This window comes from Taeniopygia guttata, chromosome 3, assembly GCF_048771995.1.
Source record: "Taeniopygia guttata chromosome 3, bTaeGut7.mat, whole genome shotgun sequence".
In the NCBI taxonomy this organism is placed as follows: domain Eukaryota; kingdom Metazoa; phylum Chordata; class Aves; order Passeriformes; family Estrildidae; genus Taeniopygia; species Taeniopygia guttata.
The window spans coordinates 18,294,296-18,318,577 of NC_133027.1; the positions used below are offsets into that span (position 1 = coordinate 18,294,296).

At 38.7% G+C, this 24,282-nt stretch overlaps 1 protein-coding gene and 1 long non-coding RNA gene across 3 annotated transcripts in view; one reads left to right on the forward strand and one right to left on the reverse strand.

The window, feature by feature from the left end:
- Positions 1-237: 237 nt before the first annotated feature.
- Positions 238-24,282, reverse strand: part of RNF144A (ring finger protein 144A) — a 63,419-nt gene continuing 39,374 nt past the window's right edge. For both annotated transcript variants that reach the window (XM_030270085.4, XM_030270084.4), the window contains 6 exons: positions 12,705-12,809; positions 12,436-12,496; positions 11,243-11,450; positions 9,297-9,444; positions 7,982-8,071; positions 238-5,015 (listed from right to left, as the gene is read on the reverse strand). In XM_030270085.4, the coding sequence (XP_030125945.1) occupies positions 4,884-5,015; positions 7,982-8,071; positions 9,297-9,444; positions 11,243-11,450; positions 12,436-12,496; positions 12,705-12,809 (744 nt within the window). In that variant the 3' untranslated portion in view covers positions 238-4,883. The remainder of the gene's footprint in view (positions 5,016-7,981; positions 8,072-9,296; positions 9,445-11,242; positions 11,451-12,435; positions 12,497-12,704; positions 12,810-24,282) is intronic.
- Positions 6,199-6,564, forward strand: LOC140683655 (uncharacterized). Its single transcript, XR_012054871.1, has 2 exons — positions 6,199-6,298; positions 6,374-6,564. It is a non-coding gene; the product is annotated as an uncharacterized lncRNA (long non-coding RNA).

The window sequence follows — 24,282 nt, forward strand, 5'->3', positions numbered from 1 at the left end:
GCATCCATCCATGGACTACAACTGGAGCTGGATCGAGGAACCAGCTGTGCATCAAATTAGTTCTAGAGATATCCAGATTCCCTCTTTTAGCTAAGCTGGGAGATGGTGAGTCAGAAACCACAACTATGTACAGAATTGTGGCAGGAGGTCTCCAGGCCACAGGCTATGCTTTCTCCAAAGGTCTGAGAGGCAGAGAAGCACAGGGAAAAGTCACTATGAAAAATCACAGGAAACACATTCATTTAAAATATCTATTGAAATTACAAATTAAACTCTCCAATATGATTCAAAGTACAAAACACCACATTAAAAGGCATTCAACAGCTCCTTTATACATCACAGTGTTAGTGGCACAAAATGCACTTACATTTCAAATACATCAACAGAACTATTTTTACACTGGTCAAATACATTATTTATACATATGCATGACTCCTTCATGCTTATCCCTATACAAGTTTAAAATACAGCATATAAAATGATCAAGAAAGGTTCAGTTATGTACCATGTACCTGTACCTAATGTTCCTGGAATTCTTGTAAGATATACACAAATCAAAGCAATAATGAAGACCACAGGGCTCTAAACACAAACAGCATGCCTTACTTAGTACAAGTGCGTTAGCAATTAAGGGCTGATGCAGGCTTTTCTGGTGTCCTTAGTATCACTGTCATCAACAACTGTTTTTTACTTGTTTTCTTCAGGCTTTTAGATTATGCACATGAAATGTACAAACTTTGGCTTTAGAAAAGCAAAGCTGCACGAAGGTTTATGCATGCTGCACCTTACTGGAATGATAATGGCCTACATGAAAAATATTTATTCCTATACAGTAAAAGGCCTAGAGATGAAATGCACAGAACTTCATTATCATCTTCCTGCCCATAACAATTAAAAAAAAAAAAAAACACTTTGTATTTTTCTCATATATGGATATTTTATCCCGTCAGCTCCCTAAATGAGATGTCCTGTCAGCTCCATAAAAGAGAGCTATTCACTAATTTTGACTGTTTTCTGCATGTCAGGAGCTCAACTGTAAATCGAGAGTTGGTTCAGTCTGCTGTTATTTGGGATTTTGCCTAATTTATGCACCAGAGTATCTGAGGAAAGATGATGCTTCTTAGTATGTGTGGGAAAGTATTCTAATTTTTTGACATGCTAAAGTCAGTAGTAGGAGGCTTCAGGATGACTAGCAACATGAATAAAAATGAAATATTAACATAAAACTACAGTAATCTTTTATATATAATTGTTCATCACAAACTTTTGAAAAGTTTCAAATCCAATGAATTTGCCCTCACAGCCCTCCTGAGGTAAACACTGGTCCATTCATTTAAAAGATGGTTAAACAGATAAAAGGCAGTAAGTGACTGCCCAATGTCACAGGGGAAAACCCAACACTGCCACCATTGAAGATGAAGTGGGCTGTGCTCCCGATCTCTCTCAGGACTGGCTTCAGCCCAACTAATGGCAAGGCTTGGGAGATGCACAGCCTCTGGAGCTGTGACTCCACACAGACATGACACCCCAGAAGAACATGCAGATGATGTACTGGTACAAACTCCATTAAAAAACATTTATGAACAGACGAGTCACTCAAGGGCTGGACTTGATCCTTGTGGGTCCTTTCAAATCAGAATATTCTATGATTCCGTGTGAATATAAACCCCCTAAATAATGGCATAACCATAAAAATGCAGCAGAAATCACCCTGTGATACTTATTTTTCTGCTGCAAATCCAAAAAGCCATAGCTGTTGTAACAGATTTTCATTTGAAAAGACAAAGAAACAAACATTCCCTTTCCTATGGCAGGGGGTTTAAATGTCAGAGTTTAAAACTATGTCCTTACAATTGAGTTTTGGGGTATTAAATGTCACACTATCAACATAAGCTGTAACATAAAAGCACCCTGAACTTAATAAATCACCACCAACACTTGCTACTTTGGAACCAAATCAGCATTAAAAATAATAACAGTAATAATAATAACATTAACAACAATAAAAACAAACAAAAAAATCCCTGAAAATACAGATGGAATGATATTTAGCAAACCTGAAAAGACGGGGTAGCTATTTGGTAAATATAGCCTAGTCCAACAGCTGGGATGTGAAACAAAAGTTGTGTCATAAAAATCACCAGTAGCAATTCAAGTATGTTGAGATCAGAGATACACTGACAGTTTTCTGATTGTATATAATGTTACCAATGAGTAGCAATTATAAATTATCATTTAAAATTTTCTATATATGCAAATAACTTATTTCTCTTTCTTTTTTCTTTTAAATCTGGAAATGCATTAATTCTGACACTGATTATTAACTGGCCACACAGCACTTTGGAGAAGTCAAATTTTGTTGTATTTTGACATAAATTCTCTAAGAAAGGCACAGAGAAAATAAACCTCTTCATACCAGGACACTTAATACTGATCACAGGCCACTGAATGTCTCCTGTTTTCTATGATCTCAGTAGGAGAGTTGGTCATCAGTCACAGCCAAAATACAGCAACACCCCTTAGAGCCCCAGCTAGAAAATCAAGAACCCATGAAGTCTTTACATCCTATTGTCCAGGGTATTTTCCTCCAGTTAAACAGGAGTACAGGGCCAGGAAGGAAAGGCCATAGTTCAAGCTAACCTTCAGGAAGCTGTCCTTTGCAGAAGGGTTTCCACTAATTTTGGACAGTGAAGTTATGACTCAGGACAGCTCAGGTGCATGGTTTGGGATCCTTCTGGGAAATGGACTGAGCTGATGCCAGAGGGAGAAAGGCACCTCCCTGCCCGCTGAACCTAGCAGTGCTTCACAGACCCTGGAGCTGGCAAGCAGGGATCAAATGCACTACCAGATTTCCCTACAAGGATTTTTGAAGCAATTTTTAATAAAAAGATAGCCAAGATCCTAGAGGTACTCAGATAACAAAATATCTGAACTGTGCATTGCCATAAACAATCTGAAGATATCATGAGTTCAGATTTGCTGGAAACAAGCTATCCTTTTTATTCACATTACAGAGACTGAACTCACTAAAATAAAACCAAGTAAGCGAATTGCAGACAGTCTCCAGCTCCTAGAGTTAAAGTCTATGGTTAGATACAGTTTGAATTTGGACAGCACTCAACTTGGAAGATAAGGGAGGAGAATAGTTTTATAAAAAGAAATTAGCCTTTTCAAAACTGTGCCCTACAATATTTTTATTAAACAGATATACAGTGTAAACCAAAAGCCAATAAAGAGTAATTTTTTTATGGTTGAGCTATGAAATCATATTCCCAGCCTGTGATAGCAGCCAGAAACAGATGCCTTTAAGGATCTCAAGACATTTTCAGTGTAAAGTTATCCTGGCTTCAAGATATTCATCCATGTCAGGACATTGCTAATGGCAGAAACAAATTATGAACAAAATAATGCAGTAAAACTTCAGTCCACAGGCCATTTAAAAGAATGTTTTCGTTCGTATTACAGACATACACATTGTTGCAGATGCTTCACATTTCATGGCAAGAAGTTATAAGTCAAATTCTTGTTGGCTTTAAAATAGAGCAAAATGGTTTTCAAGAAAATATTTCTAAAGAGAAACCTCAATGGTGTAGTATGTTGAACAGCACACTTTACTACCCTGAAAACAGAGCACTGAATTCTGCAAAACTATCAAGTGATTAGTTTTCAAATAAAAACTTATTTTGTCACAGTATTGTTATTAGCACAATAAACCACATATCATACAATACTATCTCTGAAAATGGGCTACGTAGTTTAAATGCAAACTATTCCACAAATATCCTGGGCATTTTCATATTAACTACAGGGATAATAATGATGTATTTTTGTATTTAAAAGGAAAGACTCATTGATAACCCAAAGTCTGCTAAACAGTAATTAGTCCTGTATTTTTTATTAATTGTCCTAAAGACAGAAGCAAGCTATTCTGAATTTCCAAAATAATTCCATAGCACAGCTATTTACACATTTGGTTTAAATAGGATTCTATATATATATATATCTATGTATCTATAAAAAGATTAAGATACCTGGATTAGAAGTTACATAGCCCTATAAGTGTAGCAGAACCCTAAACAATAACAAAAAATAACAATTCAGAAAACACTAGTGGTCCAGGGGTAAGCAATATCAATGTATTTTTAAAAGAAACTTGATGAAATAGCAGGTTTATGTCACCACTCAACCTTACAGCTTTATCAATTAATTTTAAAATGTAGCTTTTAATCAAACAAATTTCTTATAAGACTTTATAAAATTCATGGAAGGCAGCAGGACCAATTTTGTCCCTCTGATCCTCCCCAAATTTCAAGAAAGGCATAGGATGGCCTGTATGCACCTTACTAATTTTGTTATACTTGGAAAAAGTAAGCACTAAAAAGGACATTGTGATGGCTTTAACAAAATCAGATGTGTAATAAAGTCACATGAAGTTGACTATCAGATTTAAATGATAGTCAACTCAAAGATATGCAGGAGTAAGACACCAAATTTGGAAGCAAACAGATATGCAAAAGTTTGTAGGCTTTTTCAGCTTGGTTTGCTGATGCCATTCAGTACAGTCCCCAGTACACCAGCAGGGCAGCACCAACCTTTTGCATTATTTTTATAATAAAAGCAGTATCATCTCTTAATTTCAGACAGCTACCCAGGTCTGTGATCTCCCTTTAGCACCAAACTTGCCTTATATTACCCTCCTTGTCTGTTATCAAGTGATCTGTACAACAGTAGTAACAACAGTTCCTGGAATCAAGACTGTGTCAATGAAAAGCAGAATGGGCAAGTAAGGCTACAGCAATGTAAGTGCAGGAGGGAAACATAACAGCAACAGTAAAATCAAAACATGTTGTCCAATCTTGACATGAGTCCAATCTTCTCTCAGTCTAGGTTGGTAGAGGGTCATCATCTCCTTTATTACATTTGCACTTGCAGCACAGAACAAATGGTGTAGCAAGTAGAAGGAAAGGGGAAGCCACCAAAAGTAGAAGACCAAATCCTGCAAAAATGCCTACCACCTGTAAGAGAAAGGGATAGCATTGTGTCAGGGATAGCATTGCCTAGATTCTGTGTCTGCTACATCATTGCATCATCTGTGTTCATCAAAAAGACCTCAGCAAATGCCACTGACCTTATCAGAACCAGAACTCCCATGTGTATGACTGACTTCCAACAGTCAGCTCTTGTGACCAGAAAATGTGAGTGAAAGTAGTGTGAATGTTCACATCTTATGGTTCCTGTCAGAACTGTGCCACAGAATTCTGTTTTATCACACAAGGTGATGCAGATGGCCATTTGCCTTTTTGAATCTTCTTATATCTCAAACAATTAAGGAAGCAAATCACTACTTCTTTTCTTGATCAAACCTAAATACTAAATATTGAAATCAAGGCTACAAAAAAGACTTCCACTTTCAGGTGCTCCTTTTTTTTCTGGAGAAAGCTTCAAGAAGAATAAGTCAAGGTGTTGGTAGTGTTCAGAGAATCTGGGAAGAACCCCACAATGTCCCACCAGCATGCACTCAAGCTTGGGAATTTCAATCACAGATTACTAACACCATGGACTATAGCAGGACTTTGCAAATGCAATGGCTTTTTGCAGTCAGACCTGAGCTCATGCTGCTGCTTCAGGACACATGATCTAACTCTTAAGTGCATATTTTTCATTGACACTTATTGATCACCTCCTTCCCAGCATGAGCAGGGGACCATAGACTTACCTAACTGCTCTGTGCAACAAAGCAGTAATTTCTACAGAGCTTAAATTTGGAAAATTATTTTAAAAAACATTCAAGTTGAGCTTCATCCCCTGAGAAAGTTTGCCACTGGCAACTGTAAGAGTGATGCTGCAATGATATGCCCACAGATTATTTAAGAGAATAATCTAGATTTATTCACATGAGAGTGTCTGTGAATAATTTTGAATAATGATGGCAAGAGCGGAATGCTAATGCAATGAAAAAACCTCACAGCAGAAGGCAAAATGAAATTAGAGTGCAGCACTCATTAAGGATTCTTCTAGTCAGGGCTAGATACGCCACTTCAGTTAGCTGGCAAATATTGAATTAGCCATGGTATAGATGGGATGATGCAGTAGCACTTTCGCTGGCCAGGGCTGATCGGGCGCCGCTGACCCTGCAGGCGGCTGCGGGGCTGCGCTGCGGCCGCGGGAGGTGGCGCTGCGCGACAGCGCTGCGGGCGCGCTCCGGCGGGACGGGACCCGCGGGGAGCCGCCGCTGCCTCCCCGCACCGCTCCACTCCTTCCCAGCGCAACGCCTCCTTCAGCTGCACAGGCGGGCACGGTTCGTAACCCATTCTCTTGTTTTTGGGGGTGCTGACGATCTGATGGAACTTCTACTAATCTTTGCATTTCCCAGAAAGGAAAGTTAAATTCTCATATTTAAAAAACATGAGCTGCAACTACTGCCATGCTGCTCTTCACAACCCAGGCTGACTGCACTGGTCAGACAGAGCCAAGCTAGAAGCTGGATATTCAATGGACTTGACTGACTACTGGTAATTAATATAAAAAATCTATTTACACTTTCCTTTCAACCTCAATATGCCATCAAAGAAATCATTGAGTTTTAATTTTTTTTTTTGCTGTTTTTGTTTTTTGATGTGGTTTTGTGTGTGTGTGTGTGTGTGTGTGGTGGGGGGTGTTGTTTATTTTTAAGTAAAACTGCCCACTGAGTATTATTTACTTACTTTTTCCTTGGTTCTTTTTCTTCTGAAGAAATTGCTGCCCTACTAGGCATCAAGCCATCTTCTCTGGCCAAAACAAATATTTTTTTAAATCCACAAACAACAAACCAAAGACTTACCTCAATTTGCTTTGGATAAATCTAAGAACCTTAACAACCTACTCAAAGTTAACATAAGGAAACAATTGCAGTGTTGATTTGGCTTCAGTGGGTTTAGCTGAATTACATCCTGACTAGGAGTGAATTATCACCTTCTTTCTCAACAATGACCAGATCATCAAGCATTCCACACATCAAACATATTTGCACAAACTGCAGCGGCTTAGAAAAGATTCCAAATATCAGATTAATCACCACGTACTACAGGTTTATCAAGTAAACTTAATGTACCCACACACCTCCTGAGATACCATTGGCTAATCCAAGCAAAAGCCAGTCCACAGGTCAGACACCCAGTGGTAAGGGTGAAAGGAGAGGTGTGCGATCCTTCTCCTTTTATTTCATTTTAGCTATTTATCTGGACTTGATAATTATTCTATAGACTTGGGGTTTATGCTCACATGGAAAGAAGTCTGTACTTCAAGAAAAGTACCTCTCTCAAGCTAAGGTAGCTTTTTCCAGGCACACAGTAAATTTAGGAAGAGATGACTCAGATACACAGATACTGACTGTAAAGGCAGTAGATTGGACCAAGTCACACATTAGCATTTACACTGCATGCATCAAAGTGCTGCAGAGAGCTCTTTTATTGCCAGCACTCTTGCTGAGTCTAGCAACACTGAATTTAGACTACAAGAGATATTCCTACACTCTCTGCAATTGTCAGTTTGAATCTGTGTTTGAAACTGCTGATAAACCGTCAGGGTTACTTTCTATCCAACCAACAGGAAGGAGTCAGAGACCACAGCAAGATAATGTCTATATTCCGGTTAATTCCTTTCCAGTTCTGGATCCAGAACTAAAAATGCCTTGCAAAAAGAGCTTCCTTGTAAATAATACTGATGGTGGCAACCTAGTTCATCCTCCAAATTCAGTGAGAACAATCTGAACTGGCACTGAACTGGCTCTGCAAACATACATCTTCTGGTTATCTCAGGCATTTTGCCAAGGAGTGACTCCTCTAGGAGAACTAATTGTTCCACTCCAAGCTACTGCCCTCTTTTTATCTGCTACAAAAATCAGTTACAAAAATTTGGCACAGAATTTGTCCTAAGGAGTTAAAATGAGGCACTATGACAGTAGTAGACCTGTAAAGAGAGCTTTCAAAGATCTGAGCTTTACCTGTGTCCTGTGCCAGATAACAGACGCCCTGGAGTGCCCCAGCTTGTTTCGACAAGGTCCTTTGTCATAATGTATAAGGAGAAAATCATCCTACAAATATTAAATGAGAAGGTAGGCAATAAACAGAAATTCTTCACATTACAAAACACTACATTCTGACAACTTAAACCCAGGAATCACATAGGAAGTAAAACCAAGTGGACATGGCCATGTCCAACCTTTCCAAAGTGCTTTGTTTCCAATTAGGTATCCTCACAAACAGGTTTGTTTGGCATGTTATAGATATATAACAAATTCTTCTCCCAAAGGGTCTCAAGCTGCATATTTAAACCCTAGCATGAAGTTTAGCAAGAGAATATAAGAAGATAAGGTGACCACTGCATGTATTTTACACACATATTGCAAGAGCAAAGGAAAATCAGTACTTGTGCTGCAGACTTCCCAAAGTTGGTTCATCTAGCTGAAGAACAGAATGACAAAACAGATTTTTGAGATATTACACTCCTATCAATTCTGTCAGCCTCTCACAAACCAGACAAGATATCAAGTCTAGTTCTAAGGGAACACTGCTTTTTTATCGGTGAGAGCATGTAACTTCAGGATTGTTAGTAAAATATTCAAATGGGACAACCACAAGATTTGAATAGCTGGAGTAGCTCTCAGGAACCTAATTTCCTTTGCTATTGTTAACAATAATAAAGCAAAACTGATGACATGGAAACAGATGTTGTGTATTGTAAATACTCTGATCTGTGGGCATGATAACAGGCTGATTTAAAAAAATTATAAACATATGACAGCAGCAGCTTATAGACCAATAAATTCCTGCTGTTGGGAGAACACTGTATTCTTTCTCCTATGTCAGATATATTTCTTGTCCCACAGAATACAATGAATGGTAAACAAATTAGACTGCTAGTCACATACCAGATCTAGTTTGTTAAACATCCCCAGACTAAGAATATTGCTAGTCTCATACTGTAATGCCTTAAAGAAAGACAACATCAAAAAGTCAGCACTGGAAAAAAAAAAAAAAAAGCAACACCCTGTTAGGTGCCATGTAAAGATTGTAAACAGATTACTGTCATAAGATTTTACTTTTTAATAATTATTTACTGACTCAGACCAAATGCTAAATTCACACAGGTCAGACAAGTAAAACAGAGGATACAAATTCTATCAAATTCTCAGCACCAGCTCTGATGAGTTGTGGCTAGAAGCTAGTGAGCTATTTAATTGATTAAAGAGACAGCTGGATGGCAAAGCAATGAACTTCTAAGCTTCTGAGAGCCAAGAGTGTATGGCATGTACTCACATCAAGAGATTCCAGACAGTACCAGCAAAAGGCATGTTTGCAATTCTTACACATCATTTGGGCACAGCCTTCATCTCGTTCAATGTAAACTTTACACTTTGGACAGCGTTTGATTGGAGCATCATCATCTTCCATTTTGAAAACTGAACTGTGGGAGAGAGTGAGAAATTAGCAAAATGCATGATCATGTCAGTTTAGAGAAGAATGTCTAAGAATTGTGCTATGAAGGTAAGCCTGCTTTTTTGCTTTAAAAAATATAAATTACTAGAGATTCAGGAATTCAAGTTATTTTATTATTCAGATATTATGCCTGTAGAATGCTTCTGAAACATATCTCTAGGAAAAGATGTTTAATGACTACAGTGTCTACATAGAAGTTAGGATATTTTATTTACCATGCAAAAAACATCTGGTTTTGTTATCTAGTAATAATAATAGATATTAAACAGTTTTCTCCTGTAATGTACCAGAGGAGAAGCAGGTAGCTCACACCTAAATATTTCATACATCTGGATTATTTTCCTTTTCTTTCCTTTCTTTCTCAGATAAAGAAACAATCCCTTGATTGCACAAAAACCCCAGACCATATTCCTTTGGACTAGGGCATCAGGGATATTACTTCTCTGTGCTCACCTTGAGGATCCTGCCTAGGAGTTTCCCTCCAAATCAAGAACAAGAAGATTTTGGTGCATATTGCTCTCTCAGTTAAACTTTGTCTCTGTTGACAGACTCCTAACAAGTCACTGCTCATGAGTTAGGGTCACCAGTGATTGTTCTTGCACAAGGTTGTGCAAAACTGCAGGTGTTCCCTCATATAATGGGCACAACACAGAGGAATGCTGAAACAGTGGAATAACTTTTATTTCCCTTGTGTAGCTTTCTATGTAGGTTTTATGCTCACTAACAACTAAAATGTACCTTAAATGACAATTCCTGCAGCTACTGCCAGTGTGACATACAAGAATGACTGATGGAGAATCAACAATTTGCTGAAAAGCAGGACTGATCATTCATCAATCGATCAATTGATTTGCCCAATAGCAGGACAAAAGGGCACACGCTGATTATTAACACTAGAGGTGACTGTACTAGAAAAAATGCTTCGTATACATAAAATGTACATGAAACTCCTAATGCTACTAACAGACACATTATGCTCCACAATAATGAAAATAAAAATTACTTTTACTTGGTGGAGTAAAAAAATTAAGCATGGAATAAAATCTAAAAGAAACCAAAACACTAAGCAAAAATAGATAAAGTTTGTTACCTTGCCATGAAATTTAGCACAGTTCAGTTCTTGTCAAGCATACACAAAAGCATGTGCCAAAATTTGTATATTTGATCAGGAACTCATCATAACAGCATCCTAGCTAGTCATCTGTTACAGCAAAGCTTGAAAGAAGACAAGGTATGAGTAACTAAGTCCAAGGCTGGGCAGGGCTTTAATGATACCTAGGAGTGCAACACCATTTTTGAAAAAGCCCAGACATGAAGTGGAACACATACATAATGGCCTTTCTTATTCAGTGGCTGCAATTTGCCACCAGAGCCCACTTGAAACAGAACTCAAGATCATAGGGCAAATGTGCAGCAGAGGAGATGACTGGCAGGGTATCCTAAAGATCACTGTCTGGCATATTAGCAACTCTCACATTGTCCAGGAGAGCAGCAATAACAAGATCATCTCTCAAGGGAGGCTGATGAACTGCCTGGATGTCACATTTTTCCCACTGGGGCAAAAGGCCAAAGGCTTAAGCAGCTCCTTTGTGCTTTGCTGGGAATGCTGGTAAAGAGTGAGGCTGCCAAGAGCTGTTTAGTTTTAGAATACAGCTTTAAAAGAACAGGAACAACTAAGTGAAGGAAACAGCTTTAGAACAAAACATCAGGAAAATACCTCTTTGAGTTTTTAGCTTCTAAATACTTCATCTTTTGCAATATCTTACCTTGTTTCTCCTGGAAGAAAAGAGATTGGCATGCTCTCTTGACAGCCTTGACCTGGATGCCAATTAGATTTGCAAGCAGAGCAGAACTCAATGTCACACACTTTGCACTGGACCAGCTGAGGGTCCTGTGGGCTTGATTCCTGGAGCTGGCAAACTGCCTGGCACGTAGAGGATGGACACCAAGTTCGGCATGGATCCAGAAGCACTTCTGCAAAGGGACATAAAAGAACCAAATTCAAAGGCAGATACAAGATCAGCCTTCCATAACAATGCATTTCAGCTGAGGTTGACTGGTAGGGCATTTGAAGACACATTTTCAAAAGGAGCTTTTCAATTTATGCGACCCACACTGACATAAATCTGGCCTGCTTCGCAAACAGGCACCAAACCAAAGTGAGTTTCATGAGTCTCAATTAATTGCCCTCTTTCATTCACCAAAGTAAACTTGTTCTGAGAATGAGATGTATTTTTTTTCAGTAGTACTTGAAGTTAAATACAGCGTATACTATGCAGTTAAACCCACCAGAAAGTGTTTTTACAATGCCTTGTCCTGTAGGAACCTATTTCAAGTTGACCTCTATCCTAATGTAACAACATGATTAACAACCACAGTTTTATCTGTTTCTTGGGTACTCCTTACAGATAACTCATTTCATGTCTCAAAGCCCAGTTCAGGCAATAAAACCTGCTAACTGCAGTGGTCTCTAGCAAAACTTTAAGTTCTCTATGGCCACACCATTCCACATCTCCATAGGCACAAGGTCAGCTTATGTTCTTAATGTGTTTGTATCTTTACACACAGAACCGCTCATTAATTCTGTACCAAATGCTAACCCAGGAGATAATCGTGGCTCTGTGAAAGAGGTCTGTATTCCTCTCCAGCCCCTATAACACTAGTAGTCAACTTAAACAGCAAAGCTCAAAATAGAGGTTACTCTCTCCCTTAGTTATTTAGGAACATAATACATAGCAATTTTCTTTCCTTAGTTTATTCCCAGAGTGCTGCAGTTCTGGGAATCATGCAGGCAAGAACAGAAGCAATTACTTTTTAGGTTTTGGGGTTTTTCTTTCTGATGACTAAGCAATTAATGCACAATGCTACTGCAAGAACATATGCAGGGATTCTGATTTATAGAATTGCTCTGAACAAACCCGTTCTCACAGCCTTCAATGGGTAATGTTACATGTGTTACCTCTTTCAAACTGTAGCTTCTTATACCTTTGCATGATTTCTGATGCAACCATGCACTCAATCTGTTGAAAAAAGGAAAAGAAGAAAAAATTCCAATTAGGAACAGTAATAATCTAGTAATTTTAAATAAACAGAGTGGTTTTGACCTTTGAAGGATTAATAAAAACATATGTTGTCAACAATGAAGCTGTAACATAAAAAGCAAGACAGATTTAAACACCCTGTTTAAATCAATCAAAGGAAAAAAGCCTCTTTGCAGGAAGAGTGTACCTCATTTTCTTGCAGATGACCTCGCTTTGGGCAGGCAGCATCAGGGCAGCTGATTGCTGTTTCTAGACCTTCTTTGATCAGAAGTTCCACATACTGTTTTAGGCACTGTAAGAGAGCCAAACACTGAGTTAACTATTCTGCCAAGGTTAAATCACTCAGTATTTTAACAGCTTTAGTCTGAAAATCTGAAGAATTCAAACTTTGAAAAAACAGGTACTACTGTGTCCCTTTTACAGCCATAAGCCACATTTGTAGCTTTTGCCACAGTTATACCTTTAAGCAGAAAACACAAAGTTCATTTCCCCATCAAATCATGGAATCATTAATATTGAAAAAAAAATTTTAAGATCCCTTAAACCAAAATTCACCAAATAGCTTTTCATCAATATAAAATATGCAGCAAATTAAAAAATAACAATGGGGGAAAGAACAAATCAAAGAGGATGTAGAGGCAGAAAATATAATAAAACATGATTTTCGATTAACCACACTCTAAAGATCTTTGTGTGACTAGAAGCCACAACATATTTTAGTAAGCAGTAATTCCCTATAGACAGACATCTGTCAAGCATACTAGAACACAAAGGGAGTTGTGTATCTTGACATCTATTCTTGGAAAACAACTATCTGAACTTCATGGTTAAAGAAGTAAATTTTCCATAGAAAGGAAAAATGTGAGAATTAGGACTCCCTGAAGAACTAGAGTTTCCATAGGGACCAAATAATAAATATTGGTAATACTAATACTTTCTCCCCTAGCAACCACAGCATTTTACCCAACTCACAACTGCAAATGTAGCCTCCAGCACAGCAGTGCACAGCATGGCTATCAACAAAGAGAGAAGAAATGCATATATTTCTGACCAAGGGAAAATTAAGGTTAAACTTTGTTATTCTTTATGAGCAACAACTCCCCTCCACCTCTATCCTTCCTACATCAAGCTGAGAGCATAGGTGTCTCTTGGGAAGACAAGGGAGTGATAAAGACCCTGCTCTCTGCTGCTGCCATGCAGCTTCTACCAGCCCAGCATTACACAGAAAGAGCAGACAAAGTTCTGCTTCCCAGTGGAAGGGGCACCCTGTGATGTCCTCACCCTGCCTGTGTGCTCAGCTGGCATAAGCAACTGGAGACAATTACAGAACGAGGTCCCTAACTCTCTGTTTGCAGATGTGTGAATAAAGAGTGAGGCTAGACCAACAGCAGAGTAAAATGAAGATATGACACCAGCTCTGCATAGAGCTGTGTGGGAGGCAAGAAGCATTACACACTCTGCAGCAAATTGGCAAAACAAGGATTTCAGTTACCATTTCCAGACATTTACTAAAGATATGTAGCTTCTGACTAACCACCAGCCTGGGAAGGTGAAGGACTGCATTGACTGTGCCAAGGTTGGTGTGCCTAACTTCAGGCCAGAGCACAAAACTGCTTCTCTCAAACTGCTTCTTCCTTCATGCTGTGCAATCAAATAACCCATCAACAAGCACCTTCCAGCCTAACCCTCAGGCATTGGCTTGTACCTGCTAAAGTTCAGACTTCAAACCACCTCTTCTCTTTCTCTTCTGCCTCTCTATTTATCTATTCAGCTCATTTCAGACACCTCTATTAACAAACTAGTCTAGATTTTACCTCCTGCAGCTTGATTGCAACAAAGACTCTACCTCCTACCCACACAATCTCTGCTGCTTTGGTCCGCAGCATTTCTGGTGGTGCCACCACCTTGATAGCACAACAAATCATTTCTGTTAGAGCTCCCTTTCTCTGCATCTCCCACACATTAGAGAAAGCAGGTTAATTTTTTGGAAAAGAAAAACAGAGATCAGATAATTGGTATTTATAAAATTTTTAATTGTGCACAGTAATCCATGTGTGACAGACTACACATAGTCATTATCTTCCTCAGCAGGGGTTTTATGAGGACAACTGCTCATTTAGTAGATGTTGACTTGCAGAAGGTTTCCAAGCCATCACTTGGAACTCTGCAGGACAGGTGATGGAACACTTTAGGAGAACCCGTATCGGGTTCTCCTAACCACAACAGGCTGAGCTCTGCAAGACCCAGACCCTAGGCTGTGTGCCTTGGCAAGCTGTGATTTCAGCTGTAGTGAGGTATTAGTGCTACTATAATGACACTGCTGGCTCTTCCCTTTCCTCTCCATTTGCAGATGCCAAGTGTGGATTAAAACGAAAATGCATACATTTTTAATGCCAGCACTTAGCACTTATAGAAAGTACTTTTCAAGCTGAATGAGCTTTGCTATCATTAATCATTAATGTGGCTAATTCTTCTCCTCAACCTGTTTAGGACTATTGCCAAAGCCTACTCTATTTGCTTCCCTTTCCTCTCATTTTCCAAGAAACTACACAGTTCATTCCTGTCATGAGTAGTGTCCATGGCCTTTCCCTTCCCCTTGATGGGGCATTGGCTGCTGTCTTCTCAAAATCAGCACAGCCAAGTGCACTTCTCATGCTTCATCTTCTGAGAAATGCCTTAAGGCTAAAAAATATTGCTGGAAAATAGGCAGAGGCTAAAACACACTATCCATTCAAGACTCCCCTGAGACTTCTTGGGCGCAGAAAGAGGAACCCAAAGCAGTTGCGAAAGAATTTGATGCACAGGGTACCTGTGGCTTCTCTTGAGAGCAGACACAAGACATGCAACTTGTACAAGACTGGCTACAGTACCAGAAATGCAGCAGCATACAAGCAACACAACAAAGCAAGATTAGGTATTCAATCACATACTATGAAAAATTCATTGTAAAACAATTACAAAAAGATGACAAATTTTTGCAATTTTTCTATGCAACTTGTTTCAATGCCGGGAGAAAGTATTTTCATAGTCCTTCCATTAATGCAATAAAGTACTCTAAAGCATGAAAAAAAAATGTGGGAGTGTAGGTCACCCAAACAACATTCAAAATGAAGTCTATTACATAACTTTTCTCAGAGAAAACAGGAGCTAAAAGTAGATACTTAAGACATGAGACTGGAGTAAAGTTACAAGAGTACACTTATGTGTATAAAACTAATATGCTGAGGAACATCTTTATTATTCCTCTAATGGATGTGTGTCAGAAGAGACACACATCCATTATCTCCCCTGAGCTAACTGGAACAATACTCCTGTATTGTTCCCTGTGCATGCATACTCCTTGTGCATCTCTGCTCTGTCCTCTTTCCATCCCTGCTGTCTTTTCTGATGTGTGCATAACTTTTTCTGTCACCTGGTAACCCATTAATCCTACAGGCATTTGCTGTCCCCATGACAAAGGGCAGAAACACATGCATTTTTAGGAGTTTTGGCCCAGATCCATTCCCTCACAAACATCAACTGAGACCCCAATTCAGCAGCAATTTCACTATAAGATGCCTATATAAATTGGGAAAACTTTTTTTTCTGTTGCCTCAGAGACGGATGACTAATAAAGGAATGACTTTCTGAAGCTGGCAAGCACAGTGCAGTATTTAAAGCTCAGCAATATGTGTTGTACTTCTAACCTCTATACATCAAGGATTGTGCCACACAGAAAGGTATGCACAGTGACCACTGATGTGCCATGGCTTTAGAGCTTCATATCTTTTTGTTTAATGTTATAAAGATCAACATTCCTATATAGGAATCAAAATGCTTAATTTTTGCCTAATTTCAAAATCGCAACACAATCTTGCTCTGTTGCATTTAGCTCTAACAAAATTGCACAGAACACAGAAAAATGTTGATTTTCCTTTTCTTTTAGAAGAAGTCCAGGAATAATCATGCTTACTTCTCATGTTTGTGCTTTGATTTATTTCTCCTGACATCAAACCCCAAATAAATCCCATCATAATTCCAAAAAAGGAATATTGAGTTTCACTGTTTACATGGGGGGGCAACATTTATCTACCATCTACTTTGACAGAAAAAAATGTGTTCACTTGGTGCCTGAGGTAATTTTACAATACAAAATGCACACAATTAAAAACACTTGGAGATGGTTTGGGAAAGTTATAAATAATTTATTTTTAAGAACATGTTATTGCTATTATTGCAGCAAACAAGGAATGGTTTTTCAAGATGTCACATTTGAGTTAGGCAGACAAAGGTTATCCTGCACTATCTTCTTAACAGCTGATAGGTGGAATTTTTTAAAATGTAGACTTCTGACTACAATAATGCTGTGATGCAAGTGCCTAATCACATGGGAAATTTTTAAATCAGTCCATGGATTTGGAAAGGCCAAAAACACATGACAAGAGTGAAGTATATCATCACTACATCATTTGATTTATTTCTTAAACCTTCAAATATATTTTAGTGCTGGCAGTAGGCCATAGCCATCACCATAGGAAATGTGCACTACATGCAGAATCATCACATGCTGGTATTGGAAAGCAATTTTTGAAAAACCAAAACACATGCACTGATAAAATTGAAAGAGGGAAAAATAAAAAGATGATATCTAGCATTTACCAAGTTCTAAAAAAGAAAGGGAATTAGTTTTTGACGATGTATTTAGTAGCAATAAATAAAGGTAGGCAAAGGCAGTTGCTATTGTGCACAAATATTAACCTTGGAGAGAACCCTGCACTTTGGAGACAATCACTAGGCGTTTACGCTGTACTTCAGAAACACAAAGAAGGGCTGACATGCATTTTCAACAATAGATTTTTTAAAGCTCAGGCTGAAAATCTTTTCAAATAGGGTAATTATTAACATATAGACTAAATTCCCAGTCTCAAATTCTGTATCTTCTGCAAACTAGAATTAGATGAACATCTAAAAATATACATACATAAATACACACACACACACACGTGTAATTACATAAACTTGCATTCAACCACACGAAGACTCGGGAAAAGCTGGTTGGTATTTTGTGATCCATGTTACAAGTGACATCAGGCTAGGCACATACAAAGATCCCTTTTACATTCTAGTGTAAGAAGATTCTTCTGTATGAAGAATATGAAAGGATATTGAGTGAGAAGCACTTATTTTGTGTCTTGTAGCTAAAAATCTATAATTTGGTCTATGGGTCGCTTTTATGCTAACAGGATACTAAGCCAAAGCTCAAAATTCATGTGATGGGGCTACACAGACAACCAAAACTACTACAGCATGAACTACATTTGGTAGTAGCTTGTAGTATTTTTATGCTCTGCATAATGGGAATTTTTCTTTACATTGCTTTATAATTAATTCTAAGAAGGTGATATATTTTCCTTCCATGATACAGTGCAATACCAAAGTTATTCTACTGCTCTGTGCAACTTCCCCTAAGCTAATTCTGCAGTCAGTCTGGTGAATAGGTAGAATTTATACTTGTAGACAAACTGCCTGTAAATCTTTTGGGTAACATGATGTAATGCCCTATTTTAGGTTCAGATTGGAACAGCGCAGTGATGTAGTGTGCAATACTCACTGGGGCAGGGGAAGACCGCATGTGTGAGAGTGAGTGAATTTCTTTCACTACAAAAAAAAATCTGAGTGTGTCTCAGGTGAAGATTAATACTCTTGGAAAAATAGATCACTTCCTTTCCTTTTGTCCAAATAGCAAATTCACTCTGAATGTCATTGTCTAGAAATATTTTCCATTTAGACAAACTTGAACCATTTCAAGAAGAAAAACTCCCCTAAAACAAGCAGCCTGCATCTGGGGTGTTCTCTGAAGAAGGGAGAATGATACAACAAGGCTAGAGCCTTCCCTATGCCTAAAAGAGAGATTTTAGGAGCCTCATATAACTACCATATGCTACCTTTTTAAATCTTTTGGTGCATACTTCTTATAGCAACAGGAATGCTCATCTGGTAATAAGACAAATCACAGAATCATAGCTTGGCTTAGGTTGGGACATACCTTAAAGATCATATAGTTCCAACTCCTTTGCCATAGGCACGGACACTTTCTACTAGATCAGGTTGTTCAGAGCTCTATCCAGACTGACTTGGAACACTTCCAGGGATGGGGCATTCACAACTTCTCTGGGTAACCTGTCCAGTGCCTCACCACCACCATAGTAAAGAATTCCATCCTAGTATCTAAACCAACTCTTTTTCAGTTTGAAGCCATTTCCCACTTGTCCAATCACTACATGCCTTTATAATGAAAGCTCCTCCAATTTTCTTGTACAGCCTCTTAGCTGCACTCCCTGTAGCAAACCCCATCATAAAGTTACCTGTCCCTGCCCTCCCTTTAATCCTGACCCATAAGCTTTTGGTCGTCTCCTTATCGATCCCCAAGTGTAGCTCCACACCCTCCAGCTGGTTACTGACATAGATAGTGACACCTCCACTTTATTTCTTCTGCCTGTCCTTCCTAAAGAGCCTGTATCCTTCCATTTCGACACTTCAGTCATAAGAGCAATATTATTTAATCTTAGTGTTTTATAGAAAAAGAAAACTTTGAGAAATTTCCATGGTATACTTACCACACACAAGAAAACACGTGCAATGAAAGAAAAAAGTGTATGTTCCTCAAACAGGTTTTAATCTTCTTTCAAATTTACTACATGGCCTTTTTTTGTGTAAAGTAGTTATAATCCTGCCTCAAATCTATTGTTGCTTAATAACAGGCTCAACTTGAAACCACTCTTGCACTACTGCTCCAGTGTGCCCAATTCTCTGCAGTAGACCTACAATCTAGCTTTTCAATATCACCCTAATCCTACTTAGTTGACAAGCAACTTACTGGAAAATATCTATGCACACTTAATCACAGGGATCTGTTTGAAGCATATGCCTGACTGTGGGAGTGATTTTGCCTCTTTACTAGATAAACTGTCAGCTATACTGACCATATCTGCAAGCACAAGTTACATTCAGCTTCACAAAGCACCTAGATCTGAGACAGATGTACATTAGAAGTGTTTAATGTTCGTGGTACTAGTTTGAACTTAGATTATTTCCACTTTTACAGACATCTTTCCAGAAACAATTATCTACTTGCAAGGAAATCTTCACTATTAGAACTCAAGTTTTTATTAACCGTAATTTGTCGTCTTAAGAATAAATCACAGGAAGAACAAATTCACTTATCTTGACATGCAGTACTTAAAATCTGAAAGCAGTAACAGAGAACTGTCTTACATGTTTATCCTTTATAGCCTTTGTTTTGTTACAGAGACAAAGTTTTGCTACACAAGCATACCAGCCCTTGACTCCAAGACAAGCACCTGCAAGGCACTCCAGAACCCCACAACAGGGAAATACCTAGAGCCTTATGCTGTGAACAAGAAGGTACACAGAGAGGGACTTTGGCCAGGACCAGAGACAGATAACAGCACAGCTTATACATGTTTTTCCCAAAGTGGCAAGCAATTTAGAAGACCCCTGTTTGACAGGTTCCTGCCTCCATCTTCCTGATACTTGGCCTATTTTAAAGATACTTTTTGTTTGAAATTGCAAAGGGTAAATGCCTCTTTTTCCCTCCTTGCCATCAATGTTTAAAGACTCCCTCAGCTGTTCTGTAGACCTGTCATAGACTATACTGTCAGTCTAAACAAAATCACATCATCTTCCCTGTGGATGATGGTCAAAGAGGATGAGGGCTGGGAAAGATAAACACAGCACATGTGCTTCCATGTTTGAGGACAAACCATCTGAGCATTCTTTCCTGAGCTGTAAAAATTATTGTTATCCAAGAGCCCCTGTGCTTCCAGCAAGTCCCCCATTGTAGTATGGGAACTGGCCGCATCCTGGCCGGAGCAGGCACTCACCCACTGCAAATTCTGCTGTAGTTAGTGCAGCAATGGCTGTTGATTCCTCCTGTGGACAGCAGAGTAGACTTTGCTGCATTGGTTCTACCTCTGTCCAAATGCCTTCTGACAGTACACCCAAATATCACAGCAGTCCCTGGTACATGCTTCTTAATGAATGCAAACAACAACTCACAGGTAAGATGTTTGTATCAGGGATGAGGTGCATCACCCCTCTGAGCCCAGCCTCCAAATCCTCCACATGAGACTGCACCAGTTTGAGTACAGGGAACAGGCACCATCACGCACCACCAGGCCATCAGTCAACAAATGATGAAGTAAGGCAAGAAGAAATGTATTATCAAGAAAGCAGAAAGAGGAGCCCTGATAACTACTTCAGCTTGAGAAATGTCAGGACATGGCAAATAGCCTTTGAGACACAGCAACCAAAGGCTGCAAAATCATAAGCAAGACCAAGAAACCAGAACTAAAGGCACTGGAAAAACAAGTGCCTTTCTCCAGATGAGTATCATGAAACAGAAAGTAACACAGATTTACAGCTGCCCAGCCTTTGAAGTGGTGGACTTGTTTTTTTATATACACATTTATGGCTGTGTACTGTAAAATTTATAGAAGTTGAACAATTTTTCTTCAGAGGAATCGGTCAGAGCAGCAGACAGCAAAAAAATGGCCAAATGACACAAGGATAATACCTTGTAATACTTCATATTTGAATAGGTATTTCAAGTGGATGTACATGTAAACTTTTTTCATTATGAATTTTTACCCCTTCCATTACCTTTCACAAACTTTTTGTTCTCACCTATTTAGGGCTGCAATAGGTAAAAACACACAGTAAATTTTACAAAAAATAATTTATATTCAAATGCCAACATATGTGGGATGAAAATCAAATATTCAGGAGGAAAAAACCACCACAAAAAAATCAGCCTTATATGCTTAAGAAAAACTTATTCTATTTCAGAACAGAAATAGCAATTCTGAGTGGGAGGAAAAGACACCTGCAGCAAACAAAGGCCCTTCCCTTTTCACATGCAAAACCTTATGCAAACCAAAATTAGCTAGTTTTCCCAACAGCCTGATGAAGACAGATAACATTAATCTCATTTAGTGACATCACACAGAAGAGGAGAGCTGAATGCTCTGGATCAAGTTTAGTTTTCACCCATGGTTCTGTGGTATCTGCTTATTAAAGCAGGGAGTTCTGCTATCCCACCACCTACAAGACAAGTGAGAAGGCAGCTGGCCACGTGAACTGCTGCACAAACACACAGTGACCTCTAACCATGAATCCTCTGCTGACACATCATGTGTCAAGATCAGTATCAGTACTCTGCTAAGGTTAGGGTATATGAGCACAAGCAGCAAGCTCTAAGCTTTGGTGGTGGGAAACAAACATTACACCTGCTAAGAAGGACCTTGAACTCTATAAAACCTCACAAGCCATTAGGTTTCCCCCTCTCTCAGGTCTCCAAGCAAGTGAGGCACTTCCTTTGGTAGAGGTGAGGAACAGCCTGGTGTCAGCTGAGTGCTGCCATGCTAAGGCAGACTTCTTTTGGCATGCAGAGACAAACTACACAGGAACAGGAAGGCAGCCAAGCCCACCTGTTTCCATCCACGCTGCTCTTGAGGTCTGCCTTGCACTGGGGGAAGGAGAGGCTGATGCTGCTTCTGCCTCATTTGGAGTGAGTGATAACACTAAGTAAATCACTCTCTTTTTTATCCTTCTGCTCAGAGATCCTTCATGTTCTTTTGGTCAAGCATGACAACAAGAAAACAAAGGGGGTGCCCGATACAAGTTATAGGCAGGATAAGTGCTTTGCTGATCACAGCCTACAAGGCAGCTCAAATAGCAGAATGATTAGAATTAAGCAGATCTGTATAACCAGTCATGATTAGGCAAATTCAGTAATCCTGTTTAAAAAGGAGTAGTGATAACAGAAGTCTCACTATCCTACTGTCAAGATACTTGGGATACAATACAACAAACTTAGAGGGACACCTAAATGTCCAGGTAAGATTAACCAGCTGGCTCAAGTGCTTAGGGAAAGAATCAGAGTATGCGTATCTACAAAGCAGTGTTAGTTTCAAACACCACAGTTGATCTACTTGTGCTATCTGACCAAAAAGAAAGCACAAAACAAAGCAGAAGGCAGGTCTTAACCTTAGTTTTGTTATTTTCTAACGGCTAGTAGCCCTCTCTTTCATTTACCTGACTAGTTTCTCCTTCTATCTGTAGCAAGATAAGACTACAGAGGAATAATCACATTTTTTCACTGAAATTTTCTGTCATGCTTCATATTTCTTCTAGACATTTGCTTGCTTGGATTGCCCACTTGACAGAATTTTGTTTTAAATTTGAGTAAAGTAAGCAATGAATCCACTGTTACCAGAATAATCAGTAGTGAATAACATCTTGAAGGGAACTGAATAATCTAATGTGAGGTCAAAAGGAGCTTAGCCTGTCTTGAGTAATAGTGGCATCACTGCACTTGGAACACATTGACACATCTATGTGTGTGTGTTTTATATATATGTATAGATATATATAAATTATACAGTATTTATGTACACAGATGTACATGCAAATCCTGAACCAGAAAACATTCAAGCAATTAACTGCTTGACTTCCATGCAAGAATAGAAACTGCAAAAAACCTTTTGTAACTTCAGCACATATACAATTGTTAACACATCATCAAATAAACATCCTGCCCATTATGATGCACATGAATTTCATCACGGATTACAACAGAATATGAATTTCAGACAAGAATTTGATAAAATTGCCCCCTGCTTATCTCCCATCATCCCCTTAAAAAAGCAAAGGCTAAGTAGTAAGTGAAAAAATTTAGTGCAGCAAATAATTAAAAAAAAATATTAAAGAAAAGAAGAAGTGGTGTTCTCTGCTTTACTCTCTTTTTCCTTCTCTAAGTGTAAAGCTTTCTGGACAAAATATGCAAAATCAATTATTTCTTCTGAGGCAAGCAACTGCTAAATTACAGTCTTAGTATGTAAGATTATTAGCTATGTACTGTGTGCTATTTAAGTAGGTAAAGAATTTAATAAAAGGCTATTTAGGTGTTTGGTCCAAAATTACACAAGCACACTTAAGAGTGGTCTTATTCTTAACATGACTTTAAGAGAGATACTGGTTTGCCCCTTGATAATACTCAGAAAAGCAAACAGCAGTTAGCTTGCTTTTCTCTGTTCTTTAGACTTATGTTTCTCTGGTACTTCAAGCAATCCAACAATGGATTTGCTTGAGGTACCAGAGAAAATACATTCTCATAACATTCCTAATGGATGAGATATACAAAACTTGAGAGCTCACAGCATTGTCTGGGCATTAATGATCACAATGATAAAAACAATAATGGAGTATTGTATTATCTGGCAAAATAATACTATGGGAAATTGTAGTGCCTGTGCCTTATCAGCACAGGAGTGGCAGTCTGCTCTATTTAATCCATGCACAGCTCTGCCAGAAAGCAAATGGAAACAGCATCCCTATTCTATCTTTCTGAATAGAAATACTGTGCTACTGTACAAGTGTCAGAAAAAGACAATCCTTCATGGTATCTTTACTACAGCACTTCTATGATTATTAAACAGACAAGACTTGCAGACAGAAATATAGGACTGAGAGACCTGTATATTGATCCAAATGCTGCCAACATACCAGCAGTACTGCACTTGAAAGATGTCTTTGTAATACATACTCATGTTGTTTCAGCTTGCTGTGATTTAGACAGAAGGGCTAGAGTTAGTGGTAAAAGCTGTAGTAGTCCTCACACTTGTATGAATATCCCTTTTTCTTTTTTGCTCATATTCCTGGAAAGGCCATCAGTTATCTCTGTTCACATACAAAAAAGAAGCCTG